General features: G+C 41.6%; 1 protein-coding gene across 6 annotated transcripts in view; it reads right to left on the reverse strand.

Annotated features, from left to right (window-relative positions):
• Window positions 1-19,452, reverse strand: part of LOC132830153 (polycomb protein SCMH1-like) — a 208,865-nt gene that overhangs the window by 123,276 nt on the left and 66,137 nt on the right. For 4 of the 6 annotated variants that reach the window (XM_060847682.1, XM_060847680.1, XM_060847681.1 and 1 more), the window contains one exon: window positions 10,133-10,203. The exons of the other annotated variants lie outside the window; for them this stretch is intronic. In XM_060847682.1, coding sequence (XP_060703665.1) covers window positions 10,133-10,203 — 71 coding nt within the window. The remainder of the gene's footprint in view (window positions 1-10,132; window positions 10,204-19,452) is intronic. 6 annotated transcript variants of the gene reach the window in all.

Here is a 19,452-nt window from a genome sequence, read left to right on the forward strand (position 1 = left end):
TACACATTGTTAGTGCTATTTTTAAACACTTGTTTTTAAGATTTTTCTGAAGGCAGATGGTTTTCAATTGGCTTAAATTGGCAGCAATAAAACACAATACTTTGGAATAATAACTTCCAGTCTTCTCTTACTGTATTTAAAATTACTGCAACCCACTTTAAAACTTGCTGATTTTGGGAGTTAAGGCAATCATTGAACCTTCCTTTGAAATGTAGTCCCATCCTTTGAAATGTTGCAATTATTCAGCCAATCAGTTATGAGGAGAGAGGTATGCAAAGGAAGCCTAATAAGGTCACAAAGAAATTGCCAAAGCTAATTGTCAAAGTTATTCTTTTGAATTGTTCTTGGGACTTGGATGTTACTGGCTAGGCCAGGATTTATTGCCCATCCTTAATTGCCCAGAGGGCATTAAGAATCAACCACATTGCTGTGGGTCTGAAGTCACATGTAGGCCAGACAAGAAAAAGATGGTAGATGTCCTTCCCAAAAAGTTCATAAGGGAGTCACGTCAGTCACTGTGACAGTTGCTAATCGTTCCACAGTCACTACTGGGCTAGCTTTTAATGCCAGATTTTTTAAAAACTGAATTTAGAATTTGTGATCTGCCATGGTGGGATTCCATACAGGAAGGCATCTCTGCAGGGATGACATTTCCCCTTGCTGGGGTGTGGGAGGGAGGGGTTTCAGAGGGGTTACAGTCTCAGACTACATGGTAGGTTATTTCAGACTGAGAGGAGGAGAAATTGCCTCCATTGAGCTGTGTACCACAGACAACTGTGGAGGCCATGTCACTGAATATATTTAAGAAATAGATTTCTAGAATTTGAAGGTCAAAAGGGGGTTGGGGAGTTGGGGTATATCATTGAGATGGAAGATCATTAATGACTTTGCTGAACGGTGGGGTGGGTTTGATGGCCCAAGTGGCCAACCCTGCTCCTATTTCCTATATTGAAAGGTGTGGTGCTGGAAAAGCACAGCAGGTCAGGCAACATCCAAGAAGCAGAAGAGTCCATGTTTCTGGAATAAGCCCTTCATCAAGAACATTCCTGATGAAGGGCTTATGCCCAAAACATCAATTCTCTTGCTGCTCAGTTGCTGCCTGACCTACTCTGCTTTACCAGCACCACACTTTTCGACTCTGATCTCCAGCATCTGCAGTCCTCACTTTCCCCTATTTTCTGTATGTCTATGAAGTAGTGCTGAACTCAAGTGATGACTGGATTGAGGCAGTGGGTGTAAGAGAAGGTTTGAATTTGGGATTTCCACTTTTTTGCTAAAGCAAAGGGACATTCCAATAGGTCGAGGTGAGTGGGGGTGGTGCTGGGCTCTGTTCAGTTTCCTCCATGCTGGTGACCATCTCTCCATTAGCCTGACTTTCCGATGGGAGTAAAGACAGGAAACAGTATCTCAGAGAAATGAGCTCAAACAGTTTCAGTCCACAGCTCCATCTGGAACTCAGCCATGAAGTGGAACCAGTGTCTTCAACATCCAAGGATTGTGAAAGGGAAACTTACTTGCTCTGCCTACCCTCAGCACAATCAAGTGGTATTTGTTGTTACCACATGTCTCAGGGCTATGATTGCAAGACAGAATTAGTATCAGTTAGATACACATCCCAACCCAGAAATCACCCACCCTCAGACTCTAAGCTCGGACAAGATTGGGCTCTTTGAGAATGTTCCATTGGACTGGCAGAAGTTAATGCAGTCAGTCAGTCAAGCCTGACAAGAGAAAATGGCACAAAATTCTCATAAAAACCACTCTCCAAGTATCAATATGGAGTGCAGTTACCTCAGTGGGTTGTAGGAATACTGGAGGTTAGAGAGATAGGAGTCGCTGGTGTGTACAGTTTGGAGTACAGTCCTCCCAATTGAAAGGCTTGACTGATAAAGTCTCAATTGAACTTGGGCTCTGTTATGGCTGATTTAAGGCAAGACTAAATCTAAAGCCCCATGTGGAAAAATGCCAGTCTAAATAAACCCATCAGACTGGTAGAAGGTTAAATTGAACTTTGACTCTTTTCTCCTCCAAAGCTATTTCCAATTTGTTAGAAAGAAGCAATTAAGGCAGCACACACAGAAATGACCAAGTTGAAGAACGTCGCTCTCTCAGCCTCTGTGTAGCCAACATTTGGGACCCAAACTTGAGCAACTGTCTGAGTCTCCTTCAATTTACAATCAGGCTGTAAATCTCGCTGAGGTAGTGTCTGGGTTCTGCTGAGGAGTTAGTCAGAGTTGGATAGGGTATGGAATATAGCCAAGTGTGTGAAAAGAAACAAACTCAGAGATGACCCAGAAGATTTTTAATTTTGTGAATTGACAACCTCAGCACAACCCACTGCATCACTCATCTAATCAGAATACGGAGACTCAGGAATAAATACGGCCAGCACCAAAACCTACCACACAGGGAACAACTAGAGAAGGAGAATTCAAACCATTACCGATTAATGATCACATTACACAATTAACAATGAACCATAACAATTATGGACTATGAATGTGACAATATACTGCATCCAGAGAATATATTTTTAAAAATCACTCTAATTGCAAACTGAGTTTTGTTTTTATTTGTTACACTCACACTTTGGTGATACAAGAAGGATTCTGCTCAAAAAAAAATCCAACAAGTTAGGAGTGATAAAAGTCAGATTGAAGTGGGGAGTTACAAATCATATTAAAAGTAGCTGCAGCTAGATACTTTGATAAAAGGTACACATTACTAAATCCAGCTTATGTGGGAGTAAGCCAATTTCCCAAAACACTTGCTAAATTCCTGTGAAGCAGTCCACAATTTCATTTTGTCAAGGGTCATTAACCAATCAAGAGTCTGAGTGTATTTGAAATCTGCAAATTGGCTCTCTGTACAAAATAGTCACACCAGCCATCTCCTGACAAACTCGATCAGATGTTATACCATATTTAGTCATGCAGATTTATTTTTGAACCACTGGTTTGTGATATTTCCAAGAGATTCAAGATGTGCAAACAGAATGTCAAATCATATAATTAAGATTTCAAAAGTGGCTCACTTTTATTTTGAAAAGGCTAAGTTTCTCTGTTTGAATTATTTTTTTAAAAAAAGGTGTCAACAACAAGCTTTAGAGAAATGATAATCCAGAAGAAATCTGAAATCTAAAACAAAGGAGAGTAAAAATTCAAAAGAAAAATGATGAGACTCAAAAATTGTACAAGGTCAAACATCACATGACACCAGGCTATAGTACAAAGGTTTATTTGAAATCACAAGCTTTCAGTGCTCTGCTCCTTCATCAGTTGTTAACGCCTGAGAAAGGAGTGATGATCTGAAAGCTTGTGTTTTTAAATAAACCTGTTTTCTACAACTTGTAGCTGTGTGATTTTTGACCTTGTCCAACCCCAGCATTCTGCATCAATAACAGTACCCATTTCTGTAAAGTGATAAACTGTGTACCTCTGCTATTTCAAAATGCTTATTTTCCCAAGTTGTCAGCCCATCATGATTAACTTTATAACCAGCCTGTCTGTTGGATTTGGCATTCACAAATTAACCATGGCTTGGTTGAGATGGATCAATCCCTTCATAAGTTCATGAGTTGGTGCGTTTGAAGGTAAATCCACTGGAAAATCAAATGTAAATCCAGGTTCAATCTCTCCCACATCTATTATATCTGCCTTTAGACAATGCTTGTGTAACTTACAACTTACTGAGTGCCCATTACCCAGCATTATGAGTGCTAAATACTGGTAAGAAACTTAGAATGAATCAATAATTTTATTGTCACATGTTTTGAGAAAATGCAGTGAAAAGTGTTTTGTTGCCACAGTCCAGAGCCGATTTGGATTAGAAAATGAATTAAAAAGAAATTATTTAAATAGAGCTTCATCTTCAGCTCAACTGACTGAAAAAATATAAAGGCAGAAAATTAAGAAATAATGTTCAATTTTTACAGTCCTTCTTGTCAAGCACAGGATTTTCTTAAGGTCTCCGGGTTTCTGGTCTCCAGGCCACAATAAGTCCCAGTTCCGGCCGATGACCCAAGAGTACCCCATCTCTGTTATTGTTTTGCCTCGCCAACATCATGAAGAGTCCCTGCTCTGGGCCAAGACGCTATGAGCCACTGCTACAGCTGCTGCCTCACTGACTTCACTATAAGCCCTCCTGCAGTCTCTTCTGCGATGAAAAAAAAGCAAAATAAAGACAATGAAAAAGAAAGAGACAGAAGGCTGCAGCCGCTCGGGAGCCCAAACGCTACCTACTTTACCGGCACCGCCATCTTGGAATTGTGATTGGTATTTGTAATCACATCTAATCAATGTCTTATGGTCTCACTGAGGAGAAAGCAGGAGAATGGGGTTGAAAAACTTATCAGCCATGATTGAATGGCAGAATAGACTCAATGGGCCAAATAGCCTAACTTCTGTCCTTATGTCTTATGGTCTTTTGCACTGTAGAATTGTGGTATCAGAGTCGCACAGTATAGCAACAAACCCTTCAGTCTGACTACTCCATGCAAACCATGCTCCCAAATTAAACTAGTCCCATTTTCCTGCGCTTGGTCTATATCCCTCCAAACCCTTCCTCTTCATATTCTTATCCGAATGTCTTTTAAATGTTGTAACTTTATCAGCATCCACCAGATACTCTGGCAGTTCATTCCACATACAAACCATTCTCTGTGTCATATAGTTGCTCCTCGTGTCCTTTATAAATCTTTGTCCTCTCAGCTTAAAAATATGCCCCCTAGTTTAGAATTCACCCAATTTGGGAAAAAAACCTTTGTTACTCACCTTATCTATACTGCTCATGATTTTATAAACTTCCATAAAGTCACCCCACAGCCTCTTATGTTCCAGTGAAAGACGTCCCAGCCTGTCCAACCTCTCTTTATAATTCAAACCTTCCATTACCAGCGACATCCTGGTAAATCTTTTCTGAACACTCTCCAATTTAATAATATCCTTCCTATAGCAAGGCAACCAGAACTGCACACAGTACTCCAGAAGAGGCCTCACCAACATCCTGTACAATCTCAACGTGGTGTCCCAACTCCTACACTCAAAGGTTTCAGCAATGAATTCAAGAATACTAAACACCTTTGTAACCAACCTGTCTACAAAGAATTATGTACCTAAACCCTTAGGTCTCTCTGTTCTACAACACCACTCAGGACTCTACCATTAATTGTATAAGCCCTGCCCTTGATTGTTTTACCAAAACGGAATACTTCACATTTATCCAAATTAAATTCTATCTGCCAGTCCTCAGCCCAATTGTTCAAGATCTCTATATAATCTTATATAATCTTCTTCACACTCCACTATACCACCAATTTTGGCATCATCCGCAAAAGTACTGACCATGCCTCCTATATTCTCATCCAAATTGCTTACATAAATGACAAACAAAAGTGGACTCTGTACCAAAACAGCTGGTCACAGGCCTCAAATCTGAAAAATCCTCCATCACCTCCCTCTATCTCTTACCATTAAGACAATTTTGTATCCAATTGGCAAGCTCTCCCTGAATTTCATGTGATCTAACTTTACTAATTAGTCTACCATGCAGAAACTTGTCAAAAGTTTTACTAAAGTCCATGTAAACAATGTCTACTGCTCTGCCCTCCTCAATCCTTTTGGTTACTTCATTAAAAAAATTCAATCAAGTTTGTAAGAAGTGATTTCCTTCACACAAACCCATGCTGACTCGTCTTAATTATTCCTTGTCTCTCCAAATGCATGTAAATCCTATCTTTCAGAAACACCTCTAATGACTTACCCAAAACCGAGGTCAGGCTCCCAGATCTACAATTCCCAGGCTTCTCCTTACAGCTTTTCTTAAATAAAGGCACAATGTTAGTCTCCAATCCTCTAGCACCTCACCCACGGTTATAGACGGCTAGGAACCCCACAATTTCTTCCCTAATGTTCCACAACACCCTGGGATACACTTGGTCAGGCCCTGGAGAGTTATCCAGGTTTATATTTTCTAAGACCTCCAGCACTTTCTCTTCTGTAATGTGACCTGTTTTCAAAACATTAATGTTTATTTCCCTGAGTTCTGGAGCTTCCATTTCTTTCTCCGCAGTAAAAACTGATGCAAAATATTCATTCATATCTCTCCCATCTCCTGAAGTCCAACACATAGATGACCTTGTTGAACTTAAGGGGCCATATTCTCTCTCTATTGCTCTTTATTTACCTGCAGCATCTTTTCGGATTATCCTTAACCTTTTCTGCCAAAGGTATCTCATATCCCCTTCTTGCCCTCCTGATAAGAATGCATCTTCAATCTCCTCAAGAGATTCATTTGATTCAATTGTCTGTAACTAATATATGTTCAAGCTGTACTTGAATTCTGATGCTATCAAGATGGATTGACTGAATTACAAAATCTGCCTTTACAATTCTTAAGCATTAATATTCTCGTACCATTCTGAACAACAGGCTATATATAGTCCACTGGAAAAGCGCAGCAGGTCAGGCAGCATCCAAGGAACAGGAGATTCGACGTTTCGGGCCAGATCCCTTCATCAGGAAGTGGACTAAATTCAAGTACCAGAATTCAAGTACATCTTGAACATATATTAGTTATAGACAACTGCTGCCTGACCTGCTGCGCTTTTCCAGCAACACATTTTCAGCTCTGATCTCCAGCATCTGCAGACCTCACTTTCTCCTGTATTTAGTCCACAGCAGTCTAATAATCAAAAACATTGCACAACCTTAAGTCCTGGTGGATCATGTCGATTGACTTAAGAAAGATAGTTCTAGAGTATGAAAAAAAGGCTTCAGGTCATATTAATGTGAAAAGAATGAAAGAACTGCCCGTAAAGCATTGAAGACAGGCAGAAATAAGATGAGCCATTACCTCAGGCCAATCCCAATCAGAGTTTCAACACTGAGTAGTTTAGATGACTAGAGTCGTCTGAAGTTGGCTCATTCTGAAACTATTAAGGCAGCAGTGAATCACCTCATGCAAGTACTCCAAATTCCTTTTGTCACATGTGCAGGAGTTGACAGCAAGCATTGCAGGGTGCTCACACAATCACTTAACTTCTGTTTCAATGTACAGGCCACAGATATAAAAGTACTCAATCAGTAAAGGTGATTATTATTTGCTGACCTTCCCTCCATCATAAGGTCAGAAGTCGGGATGTTGATATTTGTACGATGTTATTCACCCTTTGTAACTCTTCAGATACTGAAATGTCTGTGTCTATCGTCAACAAAATTTGAACAATATCCAAGCTTTAGGTGATAAATTGCATGTAACATTCATGTCACACAATTGCCAGGCAATGACTATCTCCAACAAGAGAGAATTTAACCACTCAGCTTCGATATTCAATGGCATTACCATCTCCGTGACTATCAACATTGACTAGAAAGTGAACTGGGCCAACCATAGAAGTATTGTGACTACAAAAGCAGGTCAGAGCCTGGGACAAACATAGACAATGCTGGAAAAATTCAGCAGGTCTGGCAGCATCCAGAAACAAGGTATTTTCTTCTCTCCATAGATGCTACCTGGCCTGCTGATTTTCTCCAGCATTATCTGTGTTTGTTTCAGATTTCCAGCATCCACAGTATTTGGCTTTCATCAGGGGGTTAGGAATACTGCGGCAAATAACTCACCTCCTAACTTCCCACAGCCTGTCCACTATCTCAAAGGCAAATGTCAGGAGGGTGATGGAATACTCCCCACTTACCTGGATGAATGCAGCCCCAACAACACTCAAGAAGCTTGACATCATCAGTCTGAAGCTTAATTGGGACCACATCCACAAACATTCAACTTCACCATCAATGCACAGTAGCATTGGTGTGTACTATATACAAGATGCACTACAGTTTCTTACCCAAGGCTTCTCAGACAGCACCTTCCAAACCCACAACCATTAGCACCTAGAAAGACAAGGGCAGCAGATGCATGAGGGCATCACTACCTGGAAGTTTCTCTCCAAACCACTCACTATCCTAACTTGGAATAAAGTGCACTGTTGCTTCTTCAATGTCACTGGGTCAGAATCGTGAAATGCCCTCCACCACATGGATTACACCACAAGAAGGCAGCTCACCGCCACCTTCTCAAGGGCAACGTGGAATGGGCAATAAATGCTGGTCCAGCCAGGTGATGTCCATATCCTGTGAGTAAATATTAAAAACAAAATCCTTTTTAAGTACCATGACCCATCTCCATTGACTAAATTAGATGTAGCTTAATCTGATGTCTGATTTCAGACCAATAAAACAATAGCTTGTGCAGTGCTTTAACATATTGAAGCAATAAGAGCATTATGAAACAAAACTGGACTGAGCCACGTATGAAAATATTAAGCAGATGACCAAACGTTTGGTCAAGGAGAGTATGTTTAAGTTGGACACTACAAATAAATTTGTGATCATTACACGCTGAACTAGTGCATACACACATGCAGACTATAAAATCACCATAGTTCACTCAGCGGCTTGTGTAAAAGGATTTGATTTATGTTTAAACCACAAATGTGAAGCTGAAGGTTTTACAGATTTCAAGTTTATTTTTACAGTTTGATGATCTTAGAGACTATGTTTCCTTGTTATTGGAATCATAGAGCCATAGAGATGTACAGCACAGAAACAGACCCTTCGAACTGTTCCCAATCCCAACCAATTTTACATCTCCCATTCTTATTTCCATTCATCAATTACGTTTCTTCTCCCCAGCACCTCCCCCCCCCCCCGCCCACCACCCCCATTTATCTCTCCACCCTGGCGACTCCCTGCCTTCATTCCTGATGAAGGGCTCTTGCCCAAAACGTCGATTTTCCTGTTCCTTGGATGCTGCCTGACCTGATGTGCTTTTCCAGCACCACACTGATCTAAACTCTGGTTTCCAGCATTTGCAGTCCTCACTTTTGCCCAATTAAGTTTTTTGCTCAGTTTACTTACTAAAAATAGATTGATTTATTTATTCTTTCATTCTTGTGGGTTTCACCAGCATTTGTTGTCCCTTCCTAACACAGGATGGTGTGTGATTCAAAAGGGAATTCACAGATGGCCATTCTCCTATGCACTGCCTACCTTTGTCATTCCATGTGAACAGAGGACATGGGCTTGGAAGATGCTTTGAAATAAACCTTGGCGATTTTCTGCAGTAGATCTTGTAGATGGTACACACTGATGTCACTGTGCTCTGGTGGTTGGCGGACTAAATATTTACATTGGTGGATGGAATGGCAATCAAATATCTGGTAATCGGTTCAAACTCAGTGGACTCAAAGCAAGGAAGCAGCAAGTAGGGTTTGGCTGGGATGGTTGAGACCAGTTGGAGCTAGGAAATAGATAGCTGTGATTATACATTAATTAAGGGGTAACTGTGTGAGCATTTGACTGGGTGCACACGTGGAGAGCAGGAGCCCGACTGAGGCACAGTGGTAATGTCCATACCTCTGGACCAGGAGGCTCAATTTCAAGTCCCACCTGCTCTAATGGTGTGTAACAGCATTAATGTCAACAAAGAACTGCAGATGCTGAAGACCTGAAACAAAACCATAAGTCGCTGGAGAAGAGATGAAGAGTTACTGGACTTGAGACGTTAACTCTGTTTCTCTCTCCACAGATGCTGCCAGACCTGCTGAGTTTCTCCAGCAATTTGTGTTTTTGAGTGTTATAACATGTCTATAGCAAATGGTATACAGAGAGGGGCAGCAAGTAATCAGGTTTTCTTGGAGTTTGTAAATGCGATGGATTAAAACTGGTTAGAAAATTATACAGCTGCAGTCTAGCTAACCAGCATTTAATGAGTAGGATTTAGTATTCCAACCTCCTTCCGTTATGCTGAGTATGATTCCATCCAGTGAGGACTTATCCCCCGATTCCTTTTAATCTTAATTAATTTCTCATTATCACCCAAAATCTTTTGCATAATTGAACAGAATCAAATAATAGTTCAGCACCTTTCTGAGGTCAAATGAAAGGCACATCATAGTCTTACTGAGATATCACTGATGACCAAACAGATATCAATTATGGCTCACTTCGCTCATTTTCATAATTAACATCATACATTGTAAGAGGTAACATTTGCCGATTTTCCCTGTGAATGCCACAACCTCAACTCGATACAAATTATCACAACACTAAAATGAAATAAAAGCCTATTTCACCTGCTTAAAGCAATGGGGAGGGGCAGCAACACCACCTGTCTCCTTAAGGTATTTGTCCCAACTGAAATGACCTGAAAGCAGAAATAAAATGGTGAGTAAATTAAATTCAACAACAACAAAAAGGAAAGAAAAATGGGAAGGAAACATTATTTAGTCTACAAGTTCCCAAATCTAGTCACAAACTCGTAAATTCAGAAGTAGACTTTGTGCTTCCTTCAGTATAATAGGATCAAACACCACTTTGGAAAGTTTCCCTGAAAAAAGGGCTCCATTTGTTTCCATCGACTCCTCTGCAAACAGACCTGGAGTGTGTGTTCAGTGTTTACTTATTTAGAGAAACCAGCCAGAAGCAAAGTCTGCAGTATAACTGCATCAGTACCTCGTGAATAGTGAGTAATCGATCTAAAATTGACACGGGGGGGGGGGGGGGGCTGAGATCAAACTGGGCTGATAACCTGATATGTCACTTGCAACTCAAAATATTTGAGAAACACCGAAGTAGTAGATCAGCATTTTAGAAAAAATATACAGAAAGGTCGAGGAGAATTGGCAGAGAGACCCCGCAGTAGATTTAATCAAACAGACCAAGTTAAAATATTACTGAAACAAGCTAATATGTTTGATATTGATTCACTGACAATACAACCAGATATGATTGTTTGCTTTAATCTTGGTTTTGCCAATTTTTCTTTACAAGTCACCGCACCATCAAAACGAATGCAGATCGGAGCTGGGTGACACAAAACCATAAACATTTTTATTATGTCCTGAATTATTATTGGTTCAGAACACAGAAAAAATCTGCGGTTCAATGCTACAATTGTTGAACATGGGGATTGTTGCAGGGAACAAAAATCTAATATGCTGCTTCCATGAACAAACCCATTCCAAGTCCATTCCAAATGCAGGTTGGATTAAAAAGGAATATTTTCACTTTTAGTTGTGGGTGAGCTACAGAAAAAAAAATTCACATTTAATGACACAGAGCTACTGTTTGTCTGGACAGAGACACGTATTTGTGATGCTATTGCCTGAAGACAATATCTACCAGTTTGAAAATCAAATTAAAATCAATTAAAGTTTAAACTTTTAAATAGATACATGCTCATAAAATCAGTGGATTACCAGCCAGCTGGTCTAAGATACTTTACTCCATGATAATCCAACAGACTGAAGGTAATAAATGGTTGGAAGATTAATTTGAATTGGTTTCAAATTGCTATCAACAGATACATTCTCTACTTTCAAGTCTTCCACAAATGATTGTACACCATTGAGTCACCAAGCTGCATTTCTGATTAGCATCAAATCTGAGTGTTAAAATTGTTGCTTTCTTTGAAATTTTGAACTCTTGTCTCTGCCCTCATGAGTGCAAGGTGAAATGGTTCAACAATGTAACTTTCATTTCAGCCATTGTTATTCGCTCATCAAGACATGCTCGAGGTCTTTTTAGACACCAACATTCTTATTGGTGTTCAAATTCAGATCAATCCTTCACACAGTGAGTGGCTCACGTCTGGAATACACTGGGTTAAAGTGTGGTGGAGGCATTCAAGAGGGCACAAGATGCTTATTTGAACGGAAAGAATAAGCAAGTTATGGAGAAAATACACTGAGGCACTTAAGGATATGGGGGGGGGGGTGAGACAGAAATACAGAATTCACAGCACAAACATGTTAGCCATGATCTTATTAAATGACAGAACTGGTTCGAGGTTTTCTTCTACTCTTATTGTGTCTGTTCAGAGAGCAAGTGCAGACATGATGAGCAGACTGGCTTCTTTCTGCAATACTATGAGCCCTTTAAATTGATGGCATTTTTGTGGCTATTTTTATGGTGGTAGTATTGATGACAGTGTCTTCAGTCATTTTGACCTCAAACTTGGATCTCACTGAACCTCACCATCTCTCTTCTTCTTCCATTAAGATGTCTGTACAAACCTATCCCTTAAGCCATGGGCTGGATTTGATAGCTGCCTGCTGGCAGGGTTGAAAGTCCAGGGTGGGGAGTGGGTGGGGAGTGGAGGGGGGTGGGGGGGGGAGGGGGCAGCGGAGCAGAAACGGTGTTATTCATCTATTGGATGTAGGGGTCACTGGCACTTCCAGCGTTTCTAGCCCACCTGGCGTTGCAAGTCCCTTGCATTGTCGTGGATCTGGAAACACATGCAGGTGACGACCATAAGGCCATGACTGAACCGGGTGCGTTCTTCAGATAATTGACATGATCATTGTTAGATACTTAATTCCAGATTTTGATTGAATTCAAATTCCACCACCTGGCAATGTCCCCATACATTACCTCTCTCTCTAGATTAATAGTTTAACAATGACACAATGGGTCACTACCTCCACTGGAACGGTGTCACAAAGTCTAGTCAGTGGCTTCCCATTAGACCATAAGACATATAAGCAGAAATTAGGCCATTCGGTCCATCGAGTCTGCTCCGCCATTCAATCCTGGCTGATAAGTTTCTCAACTCCATTCTCCTGCTTTCTCCCCATAACCTTTGATTCATTTGACAATCAAGAACTTATCAATCTCTGTCTTAAATATGCTCAATGACCTGGCCCCCACAACCTTCTGTGGCAGTGAATCCCACAGATTCCCCACTCTCTGGCTGAAGAAGTTTCTCCTTATCTCCGTTCTAAAAGGTCTTCCCTTTACTTTAAGGCTGTGCCCTCGGCTCCTAGTCTCTCCTACCAATGGAAACATCTTCCCAACATCCACTCTGTCCAGGCCATTCAGTATTCTATTGATTTCAATTAGATCCCCTCCAATCCTTCTAAACCCCACCAAGTATAGACCCAGAGTCCTCAAACATTTCTCATATGTTAAGCCTTTTATTCCTGGGATTATTCTCGTGTATCTCCTCTGGACCCATCACTCCCTTGTCCACTCGAACCTGTCTAAAACTTTTAGGGAGGGACCTTGTGGTAACTGAAGACCTTTAACAGCCTATGAATCATCAACTTAAGGCCTCAGCATACCTATGCCAGTATTTTCTCAGCAGGAAGCCAGCCAGCTTTACCTACACAGACTGATTTTGGACAAAACGTGAGGGAAACCATCCTTTGCAGGTTTCCCAGAGGTGTGTCATGCGTAACCCTTTCCAAGCCATTCTCCTGTAACCTTTAGCCCTCCTTTCTGACCTTTTCAACTCACAAACCCCAAATAACTCTGCTTGGCGGGATTCAACCACACTGACTACAATGTGGCAAAAAAGGCAGCTCACCACCAAAGGACAATTCAGCATGTGCGATAAATCACAGTTAGCAAGCTCCAGGTCAATCCATCAAATTACAATTAAACAGCTTCCAGAAGAATTGGCACTTCTGAACTGCTACACAAGAACAAGTTTACAGTCAACTCTTCAATAACAAGTTGCCAATTCAAATGTTTTCCCAGTTTCATGCCAGTCATTGCCAAGGCTAATGGAACTGTGTTGAATGGAAGGTCTTATTTCATAGGAACTCATGTAACATCTCAAACACATACAGTCCATTCTTTTACTAAACAGTCAACTCTGCTTGCAAATTCCAACTAGAAACTTGGGCAGCTCTCAAAAGCCTTCTTGGAAAAAATGCCAAGTTAGAATTAAAAACAGAAAGCCTTAGAGAAACTCAGTAGATCTGGCAGCATCTGCGGAGACAGAAACAGAGTTAATGCTTCAAGTCCAGTATGACTCCAGTTCAGACCTGAAAAATGGCAGTTTTTAATGCAGTTAACAGATGGGGAGGTGGAGCAAGTGGAACAGATTGCGAGTATACCCACAGCGAAAGACAAAGGCAGTGGACATGGTGGTGAAGGAGAGCGAGAGATCTAAATTGAGTGTTAATAGTAGCTATGTAAAGGAGAGTTGGGTGGTTAATAGTAAAGGAGAAAGTGAGGACTGCAGATGCTGGAGATCAGAGTCAAGCGTGTGGTGCTAGAAAAGCGCAGCAGAACAGGCAGCATCTGAATGATTCCTGATGAAGGGCTTATGCCCAAAATGTCAATTCTCCTGCTTCTCAGATCCTGCCTGACCTGCTGTGCTTTTCCAGCTTTACTGTACTATCCACTTGTTGATAGCACAAGCCACAACACTGAGACGGTGGGAGATGTAAGAAAATTGGAACACTAGAGGTTCTAAGAGTGTAAGCAAAAAATGAGGGGTCATTCCTCTAGCTTGGATTGTACTTCATTGGAGGGCTGACCTAGGGCAAGATGGAAGGTTGTACAATTCCAAAAACTGTTAATATATTGTTCCTGCCTTCAATGCTCACTTTACCAGCTCCGGGACCTAGTCAAAACCCCTCAGAATCTGAAGTCAGGTGATTAAAGTTTTATTTAACTCCTGAAGGTATTCATACAAAGGTTGCACAACCACAATGGGCACTCAACACAAAGTAACAGCTAACCACAGCCAAGCTCCAGAGACTGTCTGATTCCGGTTTTATTTCAAGGTTTTGAAAGGGGTGCAGAGGAGATTATAACAGAACAATTCCAAGGATGAGGGGTCATAGTTACATTGATGAAGCGCAGAAACTGAAGTTGTAAAGAAAAGGTGTTTAACATGATGAAGGATTTAGATGGAGCAACAATGAGAAACTGCTCCCAAAAACAGAAGGGCAGAAGGGATTGAAAAAGAACTGAATGAAGACACAAGGTAAAACGATACAATTCATCATAAAAAAAGTTAGAATTTGGAATGCATCACTTAATACTGCGGCTAGTCATTCAAAAAGAACTCAATAAAGTCTTGAAAGAGAAAATAAATTGCAGTGAGGGGCATGGATAGGATAAATAGACAAAGTTTTTTTCCCTGGGGTCGGGGAGTCCAGAACTAGAGGGCATAGGTTTAGGGTGAGACAGGAAAGATATAAAAGAGACCTAAGGGGCAACTTTTTCACGCAGAGGATGGTACGTGTATGGAATGAGCTGCCAGAGGATGTGGTGGAGGCTGGTACAATTGCAACATTTAAAAGGCATTTGGATGGGTATATGAATAGGAAGGGTTTGGAGGGATATGGGCCGGGTGCTGGCAGGTGGGACTAGATTGGGTTGGGATATCTGGTCGGCATGGACAGGTTGGACAGAAGGGTCTGTTTCCATGCAGTACATCTCTATGACTCTATGAATACAGGAAAAGTGTGAGGAAATGGGGCTAAATAATTTGACCTGATTCAATTTGATTTATTACTATCATGTGGACTGAGGTACAGTGAAAAGTGTTGTCTTATGTGCTTTACAGGCAGATTGTACAATACTAGTGCATCAGGGTAACAGAACAGAGTGTAGGATTTATGGTGTTATAGAGGCTGAGAAAGTGCAGACAGAGATCAAAGTTAAAAATCACACAACACTAGGTTAGAGTCCAACAGGTTGAATTGGAAGCACACTAGCTTTCAGAGCACCGCTCCTTCATCAGGTGATTGTTCTGATGAAGAAGCGTCGCTCCGAAAGCTAGTGCTTCCAATTCAACCTGTTGGACTATAATCTGGTGTTGTGTGATTTTTAACTTTGTACACCCCAGTCCAACACCGGCGTCTCCAAAGCAGACAGAGATCAACAGTAACATTAAAGAGGTCTATTTAAAACTCCGATAACAGCAGGGAGGAAGCTGTTCTGGAATCTGTTTGTACATGTATACAAACTTTTATATCTTCTGCCTGACAGAAGAGGGTAGAAGAAAGCATAACCAGGATGGGAGGATCTTTGATTATATTGATTGTTCTCCTGAGGCAGCAGAATGTATAGATGGAGCCAATGGATGGGAGGTTGGTTTGTGTGATGGAATGAGCTGTGTTCACGACTCTCTGTAGTTCTTTTTGGTCTTGGGAAAAGCTGTGATGCATCCAGATAGGATGCTTTCTACAGTGCATCTATAAAAATTGGTAAGCGCCTTTAGGGACATGCTGAATTTCCTTAGCCTCCTGAGGAAGTAGAGTGGTTGCTGTTCTTTCTTGACCACGGTATTAACGGGGCAAATGAGGACAGACTGTTCATGATATTGATGACCAGCTCCTTTGTGTTGCTCGTGTTGATGGAGAAACTGTTGTCTTTACACCATGCTGCTAAACATTATATCTCCTTCCTGTAGTCCGTCTCATCGTTGTTTGAGATCCGACTTACAATGGTGATGGTCGTCTGCAAACATGTAAATGGAGTTGAGATGGAATTTGGCCACACAGTCGTGAGTCCATAAGGAGTACATAATGGGCGGAGTATGGAGCCTTGCAGGGCACTGATGTTGAGGATTATGATGGAGGTGGTGTTGTCGTCTATCCTTACTGACTGTGATCTGTGGGTCAGGAAGTTGAGGATCCAGTTGCAGAGGGGGGCAGCAGAGTCCTAGGTCTGAGAGTTTGGAGATGAGTTTACAGAGGAACCTCGATTATCCGGCATTTGGTAACTGAATTTCGGATGATCTGAACAAGATGGCAAGATGTGCGGCTAACCGATTAACCAAATGAAATACTCCCCAACTGTGTCCTTCGGATAATCGATGTTCCCCTGTATTTGGAATTATAGTGTTGAAAACGAAGCTGTAGTCAATAAGTAAGACCCTGATGGAGGTATCCATGTTATACAGGTGTGCCAGGGATGAGTGTAGGGCCAGGAAGATGGCATCTTCTGTAGACTTGTTGCACCGATAGGCAAATTGCAAGGGATCAAGGCAATCTGGCAGGCTAGAGTTAATGTGAGCTATGACCAACCTCTCGAAGCATTCCATAATGATGGAAGTCAGAGGGACTGAGAGTAGTGCTTGAGGCATGTTGCATGATTTTTCTTTGGCACCAAAATGATGGTGATCTTCTTAAAGCTGATGGGGACTTCCAATCTGTTACAGGAGACATTAAAGATGTTTGCAAATACTCCCGTCAGCAGATCCACAAGGGATCGGAGTTCAGGGCCAAGGACTTCAACTGAGTCAGTCACTGTCCGAGAGTTCACCTTCAAGACGGCAGTCTAATGTCTGCAATGGTGACTGAGAGTATCGCTCCCTCCGAGGTTCATGGAATAGGTGCCATTGTTTCACTGCCCTTCTATTCACAGTGAGCATAGAATGAATTCAGCTCATCGGGTTGGGATTTTTGTACCTGTCCCCTACAAAGTGCAAACTAGATGGGAGGAATGGTCTCGTTATGTTGTATTCTTCTGATCAGCTCTCCTCAAAAAGGTGCCTGTCAGGAACCTTAAATATCCAAGCAAGCTTAATAAATGCTCACGATTTCCAAGTGGAAAGCAGAACTCTAATCACTTCATTCCGCTGACCTGAAGTCAAGTTCACTAAAAATCATAATGTTCCACACATCTTCAGATTCCCTCAAAGTGAACCTTGAGCTGTAAAATAAACAGCCGTTTAATCACCATTGAATTCTCACAGCTGCAAATTATTGCTGCCAAGAGTTTATTTTCAGCAAACACTAGCGCAGTGTATTGTTTATGCTGTTGATTTGCATTTTTGCACTCTATCATAGCTACACACCATTAAAAATAGTTCATTCAAAGGCAGTGACAAACCTAAAGGCTGCAAGGGAAATGGTTTCTAAGAAATTAATTTTCAGTGAGGGCTGCTTTGTTTTTCAGAAATTGGTGTGAAGTAGAAATATAATCCAGGCCCTGATCACCTCAGCCTCAGGGTGAAGGGACGACCGTTTAGAATGAAGATGAGGAGGAATGTCTTCAGCCCGAGGGTAGTGAATCTGTGGGAGTCATTGCCACAGAGGGCTGTGGAAGCGAAGTCATTGAATCAGAGATAGATAAGTTGTTGATTAGTATGGGGATCTGGGGTTACGGGAAGGAGGCAGGAGAATGGGGTTGAGAAATCTATCAGCTATGATTGAATGGCAGAACAGATTCAATTAGCCAAATGGCTGAATTCTCCAAATAATGTTGATCTTGAGTTATGCATTTCCTGAGCAGTGTAACCTGTATGCCTCCTTCTGTCTACGTATCCTGTGATCTGTATGTCCTTGTTGCTATGATCTGCCTATGATATGCAAAACAAAGCTTTTCACTGTTATTAGGTACAAAAGACTACAATAAATCAAACATCTTATGGTCTTGTAATTCTTACCCAAAATTTTTGAAAGTATAGATAAGCAGAGGAACCTTGGTGTCCCTACATTCAAATCCTTAAAGTGGTATGGCAAGTTGATAAAATGGCTTTTAAAATACCATCTGGACTGCCTGAGTTTTAAAAGAGAGAAGTTAAATCTAAAAGCAGAGTTCTAAATCTCCGAGTAGGGACCCTTCTAGACTGTGGTGTGCAATATGGGCTGACATTTCAGGAAAGATTGAACATAGAACATGGAACATAGAAAAATACAGCGCAGTACAGGCCCTTTGGCCCTCGATGTTATGCCGACCCAAGCCCACCTAACCTACACTAGCCCAATATCCTCCATATGCCTATCCAATGCCCATTTAAATGCCCATAAAGAGGGAGAGTCCACCACTGCTACTGGCAGGGCATTCCATGAACTCACGACTCGCTGAGTAAAGAATCTACCCCTAACATCTGTCCTATACCTACCACCCCTTAATTTAAAGCTATGCCCCCTCGTAATAGCTGACTCTATACGTGGAAAAAGGTTCTCATGGTTAACCCTATCTAAACCCCTAATCACCTTGTACACCTCTATCAAGTCACCCCTAAACCTTCTTTTCTCCAATGAAAACAGCCCCAAGTGCCTCAGCCTTTCCTCATACGATCTTCCTACCATACCAGGCAACATCCTGGTAAACCTCCTCTGCACCCATTCCAGTGCCTCCACATCCTTCCTATAGTATGGTGACCAAAACTGCACACAATACTCCAGATGCGGCCCCACCAGTGTCTTATACAACTGCAACATGACCTCAGGACTCCGGAACTCAATTCCTCTACCAATAAAAGCCAGTACGCCATATGCCTTCTTCACAGCACTATTTACCTGGGTGGCAACTTTCAGAGATCTGTGTACATGGACACCAAGATCCCTCTGCTCATCCACACTGCCAAGTATCCAACCATTAGCCCAGTGCCCCATCTTCTTGTTACTCTTACCAAAGTGAATCACTTCACACTTACCTACATTGAACTCCATTTGCCACCTTTCTGCCCAGCTCTGCAGCTTATCTATATCCCGCTGTAACCTGCCACATCCTTCCTCACTGTCAACAACCCCACCGGCTTTCGTATCATCCGCAAACTTGCTCACCCAACCTTCTACCCCTCCTCCAGGTCATTTATAAAAATGACAAACAGCAATGGTCCCAAAACAGATCCTTGCGGAACACCGCTAGTAACTGCACTCCAAGATGAACCTTTACCATCAACTACTAACCTCTGTCT

The sequence above is a fragment of the Hemiscyllium ocellatum genome, chromosome 30, assembly GCF_020745735.1.
Source record: "Hemiscyllium ocellatum isolate sHemOce1 chromosome 30, sHemOce1.pat.X.cur, whole genome shotgun sequence".
NCBI lineage: Eukaryota > Metazoa > Chordata > Chondrichthyes > Orectolobiformes > Hemiscylliidae > Hemiscyllium > Hemiscyllium ocellatum.